The 15,308-nt window shown below is 55.8% G+C and overlaps 5 protein-coding genes across 5 annotated transcripts; 2 read left to right on the plus strand and 3 right to left on the minus strand.

Annotated features, from left to right (window-relative positions):
- Positions 1 to 168: 168 nt before the first annotated feature.
- Positions 169 to 2,886, minus strand: C8Q71DRAFT_291096 (cytochrome P450). Its single transcript, XM_047917586.1, has 10 exons — positions 2,564 to 2,886; positions 2,227 to 2,507; positions 1,964 to 2,173; positions 1,712 to 1,906; positions 1,582 to 1,649; positions 1,466 to 1,525; positions 1,320 to 1,400; positions 860 to 1,263; positions 603 to 804; positions 169 to 550 (listed from the first exon to the last, which is right to left on the minus strand). The coding sequence occupies exons 2-10, from the start codon at positions 2,404 to 2,406 to the stop codon at positions 238 to 240; spliced, it is 1,713 nt and encodes a 570-aa protein (XP_047774663.1). The 5' UTR covers positions 2,407 to 2,507; positions 2,564 to 2,886; the 3' UTR covers positions 169 to 237.
- A 21-nt stretch (positions 2,887 to 2,907) lies between these two features.
- On the minus strand, positions 2,908 to 4,488 carry C8Q71DRAFT_781120 (uncharacterized protein). The gene is made up of 4 exons (XM_047924869.1): positions 3,761 to 4,488; positions 3,309 to 3,707; positions 3,119 to 3,240; positions 2,908 to 3,061 (listed from the first exon to the last, which is right to left on the minus strand). The coding sequence occupies exons 1-2, from the start codon at positions 4,470 to 4,472 to the stop codon at positions 3,316 to 3,318; spliced, it is 1,104 nt and encodes a 367-aa protein (XP_047774664.1). The 5' UTR covers positions 4,473 to 4,488; the 3' UTR covers positions 2,908 to 3,061; positions 3,119 to 3,240; positions 3,309 to 3,315.
- A 413-nt stretch (positions 4,489 to 4,901) lies between these two features.
- Positions 4,902 to 5,831, minus strand: C8Q71DRAFT_291526 (uncharacterized protein). The gene is made up of 3 exons (XM_047917589.1): positions 5,723 to 5,831; positions 5,540 to 5,668; positions 4,902 to 5,483 (listed from the first exon to the last, which is right to left on the minus strand). Exons 2-3 carry the CDS (start codon positions 5,573 to 5,575, stop codon positions 5,028 to 5,030), a joined length of 492 nt encoding a protein of 163 aa, XP_047774665.1. The 5' UTR covers positions 5,576 to 5,668; positions 5,723 to 5,831; the 3' UTR covers positions 4,902 to 5,027.
- A 1,666-nt stretch (positions 5,832 to 7,497) lies between these two features.
- C8Q71DRAFT_715127 (uncharacterized protein) lies at positions 7,498 to 11,075 on the plus strand (the record flags this gene model as incomplete). The annotated part of the gene is made up of 13 exons (XM_047921021.1): positions 7,498 to 7,972; positions 8,026 to 8,356; positions 8,411 to 8,621; positions 8,657 to 8,725; positions 8,782 to 8,864; positions 8,918 to 9,041; positions 9,105 to 9,168; positions 9,223 to 9,931; positions 9,993 to 10,299; positions 10,354 to 10,504; positions 10,557 to 10,626; positions 10,688 to 10,811; positions 10,869 to 11,075. 13 exons carry the CDS (start codon positions 7,498 to 7,500, stop codon positions 11,073 to 11,075), a joined length of 2,925 nt encoding a protein of 974 aa, XP_047774666.1.
- Positions 11,076 to 13,051: 1,976 nt separating this feature from the next.
- Positions 13,052 to 15,256, plus strand: C8Q71DRAFT_291271 (uncharacterized protein). The gene is made up of 5 exons (XM_047917588.1): positions 13,052 to 13,429; positions 13,477 to 13,542; positions 13,611 to 13,804; positions 13,856 to 14,293; positions 14,382 to 15,256. Exons 1-5 carry the CDS (start codon positions 13,331 to 13,333, stop codon positions 15,121 to 15,123), a joined length of 1,539 nt encoding a protein of 512 aa, XP_047774667.1. The 5' UTR covers positions 13,052 to 13,330; the 3' UTR covers positions 15,124 to 15,256.
- Positions 15,257 to 15,308: the final 52 nt, after the last annotated feature.

Raw genomic sequence — 15,308 nt, forward strand, 5'->3', positions numbered from 1 at the left:
CGGTTGTTAATGCAGATGTACGCCATGACAGTACCCGATCTCCGACAAGACGTGGGGCGGGGTTAAGCTTATCGTAGCAACGGCGTTGTGTAGGCAGTACTAGTAACGAAATGGTCAAAAATATCACCAAGAATCGTCAGGCAGAACCAAAGACGATCTCAACTTTCAGGATGATTCAAGTACTGCATATTCAATTGATATAAGACAACTGACAATAATCAATACGGCCGTATAGCTTCATCGGTCATCCCCTTCGAGACCTAACAGCTGCCACTCCGACTGCACACCATCAAACGATTTGCGAATCAACTCGGCGTGTTTGGCAGAACGCGGAGCAAAGCCGACTTTGAAAGTGTGCGGCACACTGACGAAGCCCTCGCTCCACGTCGTCTCCTCGTTTGCGACGTCAGGCAGAATGGGTCGCTTTGTCTTCGGATCGAGCGGCGCATAGAAGTCGATTCCCCAAAGTATGCGAGATAGGGTAATGAAGATGGATGCTTCTGCGACGTGGCTGCCTTGGCAGAAGCGACGGCCCCATCCGAACGCATAGCTGTCGACGGAAGATAAGTGATACGCAATGAGAGAGGGGTAAGTTATCATACATGTCGCGTTCGTCCGAAACAGGTCGAGTGCCCCAACGAGTCGGCTTGCCTTCTTGGTAAAACCTTTCCGGGATGAATGCCGTCGGGTTGAAGAACCGTTCCGGATCCCTGTGAATTGCCCACACGTTCCCGATCACTGTACATCCTTTTGGTATGATGTAATCCTTGTAGAAGTCTTCTTCGACGGTCGCATGCGCTATGGCTGGCGAGTACCGATGAGCAGCTGTATGCCGGTGTATAGGATCGGATGAACATACCTAACGGAGTCGCTGGCCTATGTCTCATAGTTTCCTTTATACAGGCCACGAAGTATGGCAGTTGTTCTTCGTCGTCGAAGTCCGGCATACGTTCCGTTCCTATCACAGCGTCGATCTCTGCTCGCGCTTTCTGCAGCACATGCGGGTAGCTAAGCATATAGAGCACGAATGTTACTATGCTCATGGCAGTGGTATCGGAACCCGCTTCGAGGGCGGAGCCGGCGCCGTACGCAAGGAGGCTGTCTTGCAACCACCCGTCTTCGGTCAACCCCTTCCCAGGTGCATATTCGCGGCCAGCGGTTGTCCGTGAGTTCAGGTAGGAACCGACAAATCCACTCCGGTGCTCTCCGTTGCGTAGAGCTGCCTTACAGTCATCGACAAGGCCTCCCCAGAGTCCCATCTCCCTACGATCGCAAGATCATGACCATCTAGTACATATTCCAAACGGCGAGCGACTGACCATAGATGCAGTTCTTGAGCTTTGACCCTCCAAGGAGCCAAGAAATCGGGAAGGCGTCGCATCAGAGGAAATACATCTGCCCTGCAGCGACGATCACCGAGTCAGTCCGATATTCTTTACGCTTCTCGGCTGGTCGGTTTACTCACAGATAGCTCCCTGGCTGAGACATGTGCGCGAAGTTATCGACGATGTCATATATCTTATGACTAGTAGTAGGAATCTGTGTATCAGTAGCTGTATAATCCAGCTCAAGTGAACTCACAGGTCCGGATTATCGACGAAACGCGCCACTCGCTTGCCATACATTGCATACAGAGCAACGCTCGTTGCCTGTATATACACCAGGACGTCACACCATGAGAATGTGTAGAATGACAGTGAGATCCACTCACATATCGCCTCACCGGTGCAAACCAGTGATGATCCAAGATCTTTCCGTGTGATCCACGCAGCGGTTCTTGTAACATACTTTGATCGCCGTGGAGAATCATATCGTAGAGGAGCACGCGAGATTCATTGTCTTGGTGCTGGCGGAGTTGCTTCGAGGGACCAGGACCCAGCGCACTTTGTAGTGCTTTCCTGACCGCCTAGGAGGAGTGCTCAACAGAGGTGTAAATGGAAAGATGGAGTCGATTTGATCGAACCTTGAAGGGAGTATCATACTTCAGGAATGCAAGTCCCATCCCGCCGCGCAGAATATCCTGAGCAACATGCGGAGTCGGTCGGCTTGAGTAGTTGTGACTACGGCGGGACAACAGCTCGTCGGCGGCCTCCGCGGTGTTCAAGACCACCACGTCTTGCCCACCGAGCTTGAGATAGAATATCTCCCCATATTGGGCGGCCCATTCCAGGAGCTACAAGCCGAGCGTCAGATTGTCGATAAGAAATAAGAAGCCGGTGTCCATACCTTCGGATGCGGCCGCAACGCAGGCAACTGGAACAAATTACCAACAATCGGGATGCCAGTTGGTCCAGGTGGCAGTTTCCCCCGCAGCGAGTTGCGTCTGAATAGAGAGATGCAGAAGACGCAGACGATCAATAAAACAGGTAATACTAGAGGGTCCATTTGCAAGGACTGCACCGTCATGAGTCTGCCGGTGGGGGCAGCTTGATGGAAGGTGCAGAAGCCACCCTTTATATCGCACTATGAGCGGCAAAGATTGTGCTTAAGGTTTGCCTCCGGTCATGCTGGCGGTAAAGAAATTTTGTTGCGTGGGACACGAGGACAGTAGTAGGACCCTTACCGCCTACGAGCATACAGTCTTGACATGTGGCATACCGGCGGGATTCACTGGAGTCAAGGAGATGTACAACTTTGGATCACGTTTGCGCCTGTGGCCTCCGCGGACTATCTTACCCACTTTGGGAAAAGGCAGTCAGAGTTCCAGCAACGTGAGGTCACAGCAACATACATTTTTCAATTAGACGATAGCATCTCTTAGACGGAAGTCACTGCGAGCGCCGAGGCTTCCTAGTGGTCCGAACTGTGGCTGACAATCCGGCCCAATGGCTACCGACCTACTTAGTAGCGAGGTCGCGAGTCAGCGTATATTCCCAGGATCTACGACCAACCTTAAAGGACAATGACAGAGTGGTGTACTTGTGCTTTATGTGAATTCACGTATAGGCATATGAGCGTCACTGATTCGTCCATGGTTAACCTGTCTGGGTCCTAATTTGCGGTACAACAAGAGCGGATGTAATCGCTAGTACGATATCAAGCTTCGTATGACGCTTCTAACCTGCAAGTCACAAAGTCGGTCAGTACCCGTCTGCTGAGTAGGGCTCATTCAACGAACCTGACGTAGTGGCGGGTATGAGATGTTCAGTATTCAGTTGAAGTACAGGCACAGCGACGATCTCGGCTTACGAACACGACCGCCTGGAGTAGCGATGGATGCCCTCATGCGCGCGACACAGGCTATAAGTACCGCCAACCATGCTCAAGTCAGTACAGCGAAGCGACATGAGCAGACAAAATGGACGCACAACACATTCAGTCTCGCTGTATTAGTCGGAAGAGCCCTCGCTGATACGCATCTCGGCACGTCTCCTGCAGACGAGCTTCCAGCGATGTTTTGGACCCTCGGCCGTGTATCTTGAATTCCCGCAGTTCCCTGAGAACTGACCGCTGGAGCGTGCAATTGATGCTTTGCCAATCTAATGCTTGTATGTCATTGAACTCCCAGTCGTCCTGCGGCTCGAATGGTCGAGTAATCACGGTGAGAGTGATTGTCTCGAGGGAGGGAGAGTTGAGCTGGGATATGAGCAAGCTAGACCACCTCAAATCCATCGTGTTGCCCTCCCACTCCGTGTGATTCCCGAGCTCGATCGATAGCGAGCGCAGGTTGACACAGCGCTCTAGCGTAAACTCAGTCGTTGCAATCCCTAGGCGACAATCAGACATGGTAGATGTACTCCGAGGTATAGCAGGCACAAACCTTCAAGGTAATACAACTCAATGGTCGCATGTTCCAAACCGCCCGGACCAAAGGTATCGAACAGCGGCTGCATAGGTCGTGGGTCATAAAGACGGATGACATGAAGCGTAAGGAGTTGCTGTGGCTGGAGCGTACTCAGGAGCCAATCCACAAGGACTTTCGCGTCCTCCCCGAGCATTAGGTCACAGAAGTCCAGTCGCAGCGAGCGTAAAGAGTCCAAACGTCCGAGGACGGGCACGCCTGGCAGGATGGCGTAGGGCTGAGCTATGGAGAGGCGTTTCAGACCGCTCAAAGCCGAGAGTAGTTGGGCTAGCGTGTCCAAACCGATGGTGCAGAGCTCCATAGTAAGCTCTTGCAGGGCGGGAAGCTTGGCATCGACGCTGGTGAAGTCACCGGATTCGAAGTCACAATCATCGAGTTCCAGAGTAGTAAGAGCTGGAAGCGCAGGCAACGCAGAACACAGTACCGCGGAAGTAAAGCGGCTTATTCGTAACCTTCTGACGACGGGACCTAACGTCGGGGATAGTGCCACGAGTTTCCCAAACGCCATGAGGTCTTCGTCGGTCTCAACGATGGGCTCACGGAAACGGTGGTAGCGAGCTGCGACCAGCCAAGTGCGACACGTCAAGGCACATGAACCGAGGAACCGGGTGTCGTTGTGCAGATAGTCGACGATATAGTCGTTGAGCTCGAGTGGTAGAGAGGGGATCATGGCTGTCACGCTGCACCCAACGACATCGAGAGGAACCACAAGACAACTGCAGGGCCAATATTATGTAAGCACACTTACCAGATCTGCGATTCAGATCTGGGTTAGTAGTCGTTCATGGCGACTCGCTCATTGAACAGCTTACTATTGTACGGGTCAATGCACTAGTAAGTAGCCTCTCTGACCTGGCTGCTGTTGTAAAAATCTGACTGCGAATTATTGCATCCATCCCGTCACCATCGGATGGTAAAAGGCGTCTCCTAACTTTAACTTCGTCATGCCACAAGCAGGTCACGCAGAACTTCGCATTCAGCCTTAGCATCCGCGATTTGATATACAGCGGATAGAAATACGTCGTCGCCATGGTGCTAGTCGCGCACTGATCTTGAAGAGAGGTTCGTATAGCCCGACAGGAACCATTGTCCAGTCCAAGTGGATCTTCGCGACTGGATGCAACCGGCCCTTGCGGACCCTGTCCTGGCCTCCAGCGAGCACAGATAGCGGGCTCTGACTATGGCCGCCCGCTGCCACAGGGACTATTCCATCAGTACAGTCGACTCACAGATAAAGCCGCCAAGACGAGTCGACCATGCTCTTGTCCACTTGCGAAGCAGCGTTGCACCGCAGAAAACAAGCCGTCGCCGGGCTCACAGAACCCATGATGATGGCGCGCACCGCCCACCACGCTGTCCGTGCTTCTGTCAGCCTTAGCCGATAGATAAGAACGAGTGGCACAAGGCGGTCCAAATCGAGAGAACAAAAGGCTGAGTCGGAATGGCCGACAATGGTTGTTTGGTTGACCAAACATGGACCCACAGACCCGCATGATATAAGGCCGGCCAGGGTGCCACTTCGTCCCCCATCCCTCTTGACCTTCGACCGCCACTCGGTCTCCCCGTCCCCCATGTCCAACACAAGACGGGGCACAGGGCATGCGTGACGTTGTCGTGCGTCAACGTATGCCAGCCTATATGCGACTACACCGCAGGTGGCACGGTGGCATGGTGGCCAGATGTACGTCCCCATCTCGGTTGCATTTAAGTGTCGCGCTCACCGAGGCTGTCTTTTGGTGTTCCTTTCTTCCACGACGGCGACCTGGGTCTCATGTTAGGCCACGCCCACTTTGACCCCACAACTTCCGTTGCGCCACAACCGCGTTGACGCCTGGGCCAGAGCCATCCATGCACTTGGTAAGATCCCTCAAGAACAATGTAAGTCCGCGGCGACATTGTCGAAGCATCATGGTCACTCACCTCGATTCGCAGATGCACGCCTCAATCCATGCAACGACTTCAAGACAACATTACAGTTGAGGATCATTGCACGCGGCGATCACTCATCCACCTCTTAAACGGGGCCACCCGTACGTTGCACGATCGGTGAGGGAACCGTCCAGCCTAGGTGTCGTCCGGGCCCGGCTACTCTTGCCGCAGAGTAGTCGGAAGCAGCTGTAGTGTGGCCGTTCACCACGGATGTCGAGTGTGCTACTGCGCCACTCCGCAGATGACATGGTGCGCGGGCCCTCTATGGGGACCGTTCCGCTGATGACTGGTTCGACTCCGTCATGGGGCGGACCACGAGGCTATTCGATCGTCGCGTACGGGTGAGAAGGCATGGCACATGTGAGTATTTGACGTCGTTCAGCTGTGTGATGATGACTGACCTTGAGCGTAGGCCATGTCCAACGTCAAGGATCCTAACGATCCGCGACGGGTGTATGCACACGAAGACTACAGCGGGCCGAACAACCTCGGTATGAAAGAGGGGCGCCGTTCCATAAAATTATCAACTGAGCGGTGCCCCTGGCGAGGATGCGAAGTGAGTATCCACACTACGCCTCAGTCGACCTACTAGCTGACCGTCATCGCAGATCATCCAAGCCGAACCTCAAGGACACAAGACATCGACGAACAAGCGTGAGCCATGCCCGAGCGATCAACAAACGAAGAACCAACCAAATCGCAGGGCATGGCTCGACGGACACAGCTGTCTCGCGCCTCTCCCTGGCCGGGGAGGTGCAAGGCGATGGGGTTTTTAGTGGGTATGGGCCGGAGCGCGTCGACTCCCGATTCTCTAAGTGCACTACCTGTCGGCGCGCGATGACGGTCGAGTCCTACACTGTTCTCCCGCAACAGGAGTTCGTGCGCAGCCGCATTTTCCCCGGAGGAAACGAGCGTACACCTCTTTTCGGAGGCCCCTCGTTGTAGCTGAGCAGCCCTCCGCAAAAAAAAAAAAAGAATGTGCTTTGACTGCGCTGTTCGCCTACGACACTGGTCACGTATGTAGTACTAGTATGTAGAGCTGATCGTCGAAATACACTGACGCACCCGCGCTTCAGAGTCGAAAGTATGCCGATTATTATTGAGTGTCGACGCGCGTGTCACTGTGCGGGTCAAGGCGCGACTCTCCGAGCGCCATCGTCTCGATGGGCGGGGGTTGGACGTTGGTGCTAGAGGACCGCGTCGTGCGACTCGCATTCCCGAAAGAAGCTGAAGTCCGCCGAATCTGAGCAACGAAGGTCCCAGGCGAGCTCGCCTGAGATGCATACGCAGGACTGTACAGTGTATGTCCAGGGCAGGAGAGAGCAGGAGACGTCTGGCGGCGACGCGCATGTGGCTGACTCGCCGCTGAGTTTGAGACTGAGTTGATGAGTCGACTGCGCCACCAGCGCGTGTCGGAGCCAAGGGCCGCGTCGAAGGTTACTTACTTTCAAAGTATCATTATGTACTGTTGGGCCAGTGTTGGCAGTTGGTCTGGTGTAATACTTATCACCAGTTCTTCCTCAGCTTCTGGCTTACTCCGCGCATCAGTCTGCTGTCCTGCAACTCGAGATGCTTCCTGGAGCATATCGTGCGCTTATCTGCCAGTGTACTGCGCCGCCGTGGCCGGTTTCGCAGGAATTTCGGCCAACATAGGCCTCATCTCACGCGTATGTCGCGTGTGGTGTGCTCATGCGTGTAGTGCTAGGTCTCTCTACGCTGCTCACTCCTGGCTCGCTCTCACCCATCGAAAGCTCCGAGGTAGTACGATGGCTGCTGAAGCTGAAGGTCTACCGTTGGCCGCGCCTGCCAACACTCGTCGTCCAACTGCTACGCGCAACATCCTGCCTGTGCTGTACACATTACTGGCGGCGGCGACATTTCTTGCATACCTTGCTGTCCGCGCTTCAGAAGACACCCAACCCCACCGCTTCCAGCACGTTCCACTCGATGCGGACGTGATCCTTTCGCGGTGTGCTGCACTGTATAAGACGCCAGGCCCACCGACCGGCTTCTCTGCTCGAGAGACGTCAGAGAGGTTCGAGTCTGATACGAAGCCGACGCTGGTTCGGAACGCGACCATTTGGACGGGTGCGCGCAATGGTACCGAGATTGTGTACGGTGATGTCTATCTCGACAAGGGCATTATCAAGGCCTTTGGCGATATTCCGGAAACACTGTACACGGAGCGGAATGATGTTGTAGTATACGATGCTGAAGGTGCTTGGGTCACTCCAGGATTGGGTGAGTGCCTACAGACATACCCGTCTTGTAACTCATTTTATCTTTTTGCGCAGTTGACCTTCACTCTCATGTTGGTCTGCTCAGTGCGCCGCTCATGCGCGGCACGTTCGATGTCAACTCTAGGCATGGACCAGTACTTCCTTGGCTCAGGAGTATCGACGGGTTCGACACACATGACGACGCGTTCCTGCTCGCGATTGCTGGTGGTGTGACAACAGTCCAAGTTCTCCCTGGCAGCGGCAACGCGATTGGTGGTCAAGCCTTTATGTTCAAGTTACGCAAAACATCTGACAGGTCACCTACATCCATGCTCCTGGAACCTCCACACAGCCTGAACGGCACGGAGGCCGACCACGACGAGCCTCTACGCTGGAGACACATGAAGTATGATATCTGCCGATTACTACCCGTGACGAGTGCCTGACGCGTGCTCCACAGGCAGGCGTGCGGAGAGAACTTGAGGCGTTACGGAAATCGCATGGATGCGATCTGGTCTTTCCGCTCCGCATATAATGAGGCCCGAAAGATCAGAGATGCGCAAGACACTTATTGTGCTAAGGTGGAGGCCGGTCTATGGGACGAGATACGGGGACAGTTCTATCCGGAGAACTTACAGTGGGAGGCATTGGTAGACGTGCTGAGAGGACGAGTGAAGGCGCGTCGAATTCTCCTAGTTGCAACAAGCGAATTGATCGTGAGCAACAGATCTCCAATCACTGCTACGAGGAAGTAGACTTGGATGATATTGTCCGGGTAGGTCGTTCGACGCACATCGTACAATGCCGTCCGCTGATGATGACATGACACAGTTGACGAACGAGTTTCAATTCCCAATTGCCTCCTTCCACCACGCCTCAGAAGCTTGGCTTGTTCCTGAAGTGCTCAAGCGAACGTGGGTAATCTCATGCACGTTGGCCTGACAGAGTACTCACTCATGAAGCACAGCTGGGGCGGAACCCCTGCCATAGCCATATTCGCGACGAACCATCGGTTCAAGCGCGAGTCTTACCGTGGTTCTGAGTTCGCCCCTCGCATCCTTGCAGATAATGACATACCCGTAGTGATGAAGGTCAGTTAGCCGGCAGTGACCCATTGCTCGACGTTCTCAACTTGACGCTTCACTCCTATGCAGTCTGATCATCCTGTCTTAAACAGTCGCTACCTCCTGTTCGAAGCTCAACAGGCACACTACTTCGGTACGTGGCCCAAAGCCGTACATACTCAGATCTTACTAAAAGTTCCGAGTTCAGGACTACCCCCCAACATGGCCTTGTCGTCCGTCACCGCCGTGCCGGCCACCGCTGCCGGCATGTCGCACCGCGTCGGCATTCTTCAGAAAGGTGCTGACGCCGATATCGTGCTCTGGGACTCTCATCCTCTCCAGCTCGGCGCTACCCCGCGTAAAGTCTGGATTGACGGCATCCTGCAAGTGGGTTCAGATGAGGATGCCGTAGTGATTGGGAAGGGCAAAGGAGGAAGTGCGTTTCAACGCGTGCCTAGCGTCCCCAACTGGGACAAGGAACGGGAGGAGGCGGTCAAGTGGGAGGGGCTTCCGCCCCTCGGCACCGTGAAGCATAGCGGTTGCGTGAGGTTTAGGAATGTCGGTGAGGTCGTCGTCAGGGATCCAGAGGCGGAGGAGGGTCTACGGTCCCTCTTCGTTGGGGAAGGGCTAGGAGACGTCGTGTTCGACGAAGGCAGACTCGTCTGCGTCAGGACGGATTGCGTGAACGTCGATGGGTCTGACGTGGTCGCAGAGTTGGACCTGCGTGGAGGCAGCATCGCGCCGGGTCTCATGAGCTTCGGGTCGCCTCTTGGTATCGAGGAGATTGCGGGCGAGCCCTCAACGGGAGATGGCTTGCTCTATGACCCATTCCTGAGCGATGCTCCTGGGATTCTAGACGACAAGGGCGGTATGGTACGCGCAGCGGATGCACTACAGTTTGGGACAAGAAATGCCCTGTGCGTCACGGCGATCTATCTTCCGGTCTCTTGCGCAAGCTGACTTATCATCCTGTGACAGCCTCACACACCGCAGCGGCGTCACGTACGCCGCCTCTTCCCTAGCGAAGAGCAGCACGTTCGCCAGAAGTCCATACACCCTCGCTGGTCTCTCAGTCACCTTCCGCACCGGCTCTGCCCATGCACTGGAGTCTGGCGCTATCCTCAAGGACATCACTGCGCTTCATGTGGTCGTCAGTCGCACGGCGCCCTTCTCTGCTGAGAGCCGCGTGAGCGTCAGCACTCAGATCGCCGCGCTACGGAGATTGCTGCTTGATGGCGAGCCTGATCACACCGAGATAGGCTATTGGTTCCAGAAGGTTGCCCAAGTGCGTGGCTCGTCCGAGAGGCTGCCCGCGATGAATGCTGACGGACTGGTGTAGGGAGGGATTCCGCTGGTCATTGATGTCGCGAGCGCCGACATAATGGCGACGTTGCTTAGGCTCAAGGACGAGATCGAGGAGGCTCGCGGATCTAACATGAGAATGGTGTTCTTCCACGCGACTGAAGCTCATCTTATTGCGGAGGATATCGGTACGTGCAAAACAGGTCATCCGGCCATCGTTTCCTGACACTGCGTTGTTAGCTAAAGCAAACGTGGGGGTCATACTGGAACCGGCGAGACCCTTTCCGCACACATGGGACGACCGCAGGATGTGAGTACCTCCAGAGAGATGCCCGACGCCCTAGTAACTCACCCACGTTCACATCTCCTAGCTTGGCCGGCCCGCCTCTTACGAACGACACTGCCCTAGTCGCCCTTGTGGATGCCGGAGTCACAGTCGGGGTCGGGGTCCGCGATGCGTGGCAAGCACCTAACACCCGCTTTGATGCCGCATGGGTACGTCACATTGCATCCCTGCCTCGATCCTACCTCGCTCACTTCAATGAATCCCAGACGGTGCTAGAGAGCAACGGACGCATCACCAAAGAACAAGCACAAGCTTTCGTCTCAACGAACCTCGAGAAACTGTTGTGCGTGGGTGAATGGATCGGTCAGGACGGCGGCGACCTCGTCGCTTACCAAGGAGGCGGAACGTTCGACTTGTCTAGCAAGCCGGTGGCGGTCATCTCCCCAGGACGAGCATTGGTAGAGGTATTCTGACCATCATTCGACACGCCGTCAGGAGTGCTGGGGGTCAACCGACATACAAGCCTGGACCCCGACGTGAGACACGCTCACAATGTACTCCTCGGTTGCATCTATGCCACGTACCGCATGTACGGTCGTCATTCATGCCGGGTTCTCTGATACGGTATAACACTCAGAACTACCGACTGTGGCTGCGGCAACCCAAGAGGCCGTTTAGTTCTCACCAGCCATGCGGGGGAAGCAAGATGGCAGACGCAACAGGTGGTCCAGCTACTCAGAGGGATGCCTCAGGCTAACACAAGACGTACGACCGGGAATAGGCGAGACATGTTGCATTGTCCAGGCTACGGATTCCCGGCTGTATGGCGCGTGTGGGGCAGTGCTGCTTTATGATCTCTGCCCAAGCCCCCAGAAGGACTCAGTGGACATGCCGGACGTGTGGCGAGCCTGTGGCCAGCACGGAGGTCATCGCGTATGTGATCGTGCGTGTCCGAGTCCTACTGAGTATGTCTGTAGGATGACAGGATGGTTGTCGTCTTCACGCCGGATAGCAGGATATGCCCTTCCCCAATGACCGGACCAGAGAAACTGCGTACGGTTATGGCCAACAATGATATAACAGGTCCACGGGAGATGCCCTTCATCTCATTTTCATACGCAAGGATTGCTCGAGGTTCCCCGGAGGCATTGACCGTCATTGAGTCCCGTCAAGGGCCATCGGCTGCAGACTGCGGGCCAGCACGCCAGACAGACGTGATTTAAACAGGTCAGCGCGATGCCTCCAGAGTATCACAGCAGAGCTCGATGTCCTACTTAGCTGTCCAGGGCGGATTGATTTTGGGGGCGATCGCCATTCAACGTCGATATATTCCGCAACATCGACCGCCGACCGCTCTATAAGCTCCCGACGCACAATAGATAAGTGCCCATTCGTCCAGAGAGCTCACCGTGCAGAGGATGCGTCGAGGATGCATGCGCCGCCCAACCCTAGAAGCGTCGTATGCCGCACGCATTCATTTATTGTCAAGCGAGGGCATGTTACGGGCTTGCATTGAGTCGGGCAATGTCTGGTCCTCCTATGATCGATGCAGCCCTGCAGCCTAAAGAATAGGCAGGCCTTGAACATGCGGTGCTATCTGCGGCGAAAGCGGCGAATAAGATGTTACGTCAAACACACCATATCTCTCCAATAATGAGATCACCTACAAGTCAACTCTGCAGTGCCGTTTGTACGGCGAACCTTAAACACCAGTATGTGCCATACACCGTAACCGCATGCGGAGGAGTCCTTACCACCGTGACTGATACGCGCGTATCGAGGACTATGCCATCAACTCTCCATAGCGGGAATTTCCCTTGTATTCATGAATGTCAGATGGAGCGCAAAACAGTCGTCTTCGTGGATCGTTGAGCAGGTTTGGATGAGGAAGCCAGCAGGAGGCGCGGACGGCTGCGGCTGTGGCGCGACGCGACAAGGCCACGTGCTGAACAGCGTTCGCGTGTTCGCCGCCAGCGCGTCCGAACGCGTCTCGTCCCCGAAGCCTCACGACAAGCACCGACAATTGTCGCAGTTCCGTAGGTCATGCTCAACTGTCTCCGCATCGATTTCATTTCTGCATATGCTGCTAGCGCATCATCCCATATCGCGCGGCTCGCCGAGCGCGTCATGCCGTGATGATCTCCGTCCCAGGGCGGGACATGCAGCGTGAATCGTCGTCCAGCATGTTCTACAAGAGGATACCAAGGAATAATCTCGCAATCGTGACTCCTACACCCGTGCGCCTGATTTTACATGGCTGTGTGACTGCATAAGTGCCTCGTTGTGGCTGCAAACCGGTACCCTACACCACACAGTGGCATCCTCACCAGGGGCAGCAGAAGGGCTATGCTCGGTCCCTGACAGCAGCCTGGACTCTGCGCAGCACAATAAGCTGTGTGCACTGTGCAGAGCGAACAAGGGAAAGAAGAGTCCGACCAACGCCACAAGGGCATATCAACCGAAAGCGACGGCCATACGCGATCGGCGTGTACAACACGAGGTGGTCGGAGAGGCGTTCACCAAAAGGCGATCTGAGCCGCTCGAGCCACTCGCTGCCACTCGTCGAGATCCGGTGGCATCTTGCCGCTGCCTCGTTCCGTATTACTTCAAGATACATAAAACATAGCCGAGAGGCAGGGCGTCCCCTCCGAGCCGATACCCAATCTTCGTACCCCTTACTGTGCTGCCACGTTCTCTCTCGCGTACCGTCTTGTCCTCTGCGCTCACTATGCCGGTCGCTATCCCAAGCCGCAGGTATTTCAGTGCGTTAGAACTCGAGCCCGATCATGTCGGGGAAGAGGAAATCAGAGCTGCGTACAAGAGACTTGTACGTCGTATCATTCTCCGTAAGACGATGCGCTGACGGGCGACCAGGCTTTGAAATGGCACCCGGACCGTCATGCCAACGACAAGGACGAGGCGCAACAAAAGTTCATCGAGGTGCGAGGCCTGTTTCTCCTCGTGGCACGTCATGTCGACGGGTACTGAACGCCGTGACACCTTTGCAGGTCAACGAGGCCTATACCGTCTTGCTGGAGTACTATCAGCATAGGAAACGAGGCAGCCCTCACCCTGAAAAGCGTCCTCGTCAGGAGCATTCCCGCCCAGCACCGGACGCAGGCGCCTCCCCTCATGAACACAGAAGCGAGGACGCCCAGTCATCGCACTCACGCACCCATAACGAATCAGACGCTCATTCAACGTGAGTGCCAAAGTCGACCTCTTGCCAACGGGTACTAACGCCTGCTTATAGGCGGTCAAGTTCACATACCTCCTATACAACTCCGCCTTCGTCACCGAAGAGCTCAACACGAAACAAGCTACACAAGGACCGGCCGCGCCAAGACGATGCGAGTGACGCTGGCCGGCACTCAACTTCATCACGGTCGGACCTACGTGACGATGCACGAAGCAGCAGGCATTCTCAATCTCATAGCAAAGAGAGGAGCGATGTCCGCCCTTCGCCATCTACTCCCGACGATCACACACGTACCGAACGCCGTACGAAGGATGAAGGGCGCAGGCAGCACTCATCGCGATCAAAGGACAATCTCCGTGCGCAATCTCCGAGTCGTCAAAACAAGGACGCCCATCCCCATTCTCCCCATTCTCCAACGCATCCTCATCACAGCGCAGAGGCCTATTTCACTTGGCCTCGCAAGCGTCAGACCCGCCAACGCTCAGATGACAGGTCAGCTGCGTCGTTGCCCATTCATTGGTTTTCATGCATGCTCACTGATCGATCGTTCGCTCTCACATTAATGAACACCCGTACACAGCACCACGTCACAGCGGAGGCCAGGCTTCTTCCCCAAGCGCTCCAAGCTCGACTTGGACCCACCACCCGTGGACGCAGATTCGACGGCAGGCGCAGACGTGATCGACTACGACTTCATCAACCTCGGCACGCCGATCCCGCCTTTGCGCTCGCCGCACCACCCCTCGGACCACCCGCGGCGGGACAAGGACTGGACGTTCCCCCTGCGGCTCACGCTCGACGACCTCTACCACGCGCGCGCGCACCACTACCGCATCACGCGCACGCTGCGCAGCGGCGCGACGGAGTCGGTCAAGATCCCGATCCCCGTCGACCCCGCCTGGCGCACGGGCACGCGCGTGCTCGTGCCGGGGATGGGCAACGAGCGCGCGGACGGGTCCTTCCAGGACATCGTGTTCGTCGTCGAGCAGGAGCACCACCCGCGCTTCATGCGCCAGGGCGCCGACCTCGTCGCCGCGGTGCAGGTCCCCTGGGAGGAGCGCCCGCCCGGCGCGGGCGACGCGGACCACGCGTACGTGCTCGGGATGGACGGCGAGGAGTTCGCGCTCCCGATCCCGCGCACGCTGTCGGAGGGCGCGGACGGCACGCGGATCGTCGGTGCGGGGATGCCCGTCATCAAGGGCGGGCGCATGGTCGGCAAGGGCGACTTGCTTGTCCGGTGGGAGTTCATCTTCAATGAGGGGGAGTACGCGCAGCCCTCGCGGTGGCAGAACCTCCGGAAGGTGATGGGCTGGCGACCCTGAGTTTGAGCTTGAGGGCGCATGTATATGGTCTGCCGGATGGACGGTTCGTTTATGACTGTTATGATCATGACTTCACGGTAGCTAGATATCATTCATCCTCGTCATGCATACGGAACTGGGACCTATTTCGCACATCGGCATCAGTTTTCTATGTTGCATATTGTATCAAGTAGTCTCTTCCAATG

This window comes from Rhodofomes roseus (assembly GCF_022264815.1).
Source record: "Rhodofomes roseus strain CIRM-BRFM 1785 chromosome Unknown C8Q71scaffold_25, whole genome shotgun sequence".
Lineage (NCBI taxonomy): Eukaryota > Fungi > Basidiomycota > Agaricomycetes > Polyporales > Fomitopsidaceae > Rhodofomes > Rhodofomes roseus.

Excerpts from the sequence above, each read along its gene's own strand:
- C8Q71DRAFT_291526 (XM_047917589.1), bottom strand. The coding sequence starts at position 5,575 with ATGAGACCCAGGTCGCCGTCGTGGAAGAAAGGAACA. Across the intron at positions 5,484-5,539 it reads CGTCGTGGAAGAAAGGAACA|ATCTGGCCACCATGCCACCG; the intron begins CCAAAAGACAGC and ends ATGGGGACGTAC.
- C8Q71DRAFT_781120 (XM_047924869.1), bottom strand. The coding sequence starts at position 4,472 with ATGATCCCCTCTCTACCACTCGAGCTCAACGACTATATCGTCGACTAT. Across the intron at positions 3,708-3,760 it reads TGAGTTGTATTACCTTGAAG|GGATTGCAACGACTGAGTTT; the intron begins GTTTGTGCCTGC and ends ATTGTCGCCTAG.
- C8Q71DRAFT_291096 (XM_047917586.1), bottom strand. The coding sequence starts at position 2,406 with ATGACGGTGCAGTCCTTGCAAATGGACCCTCTAGTATTACCTGTTTTA. Across the intron at positions 2,174-2,226 it reads CGTTGCGGCCGCATCCGAAG|CTCCTGGAATGGGCCGCCCA; the intron begins GTATGGACACCG and ends CTCGGCTTGTAG. Across the intron at positions 1,907-1,963 it reads AGTATGATACTCCCTTCAAG|GCGGTCAGGAAAGCACTACA; the intron begins GTTCGATCAAAT and ends CACTCCTCCTAG.
- C8Q71DRAFT_291271 (XM_047917588.1), top strand. The coding sequence starts at position 13,331 with ATGCCGGTCGCTATCCCAAGCCGCAGGTATTTCAGTGCGTTAGAACTC. Across the intron at positions 13,430-13,476 it reads GAGCTGCGTACAAGAGACTT|GCTTTGAAATGGCACCCGGA; the intron begins GTACGTCGTATC and ends ACGGGCGACCAG. Across the intron at positions 13,543-13,610 it reads CGCAACAAAAGTTCATCGAG|GTCAACGAGGCCTATACCGT; the intron begins GTGCGAGGCCTG and ends ACACCTTTGCAG.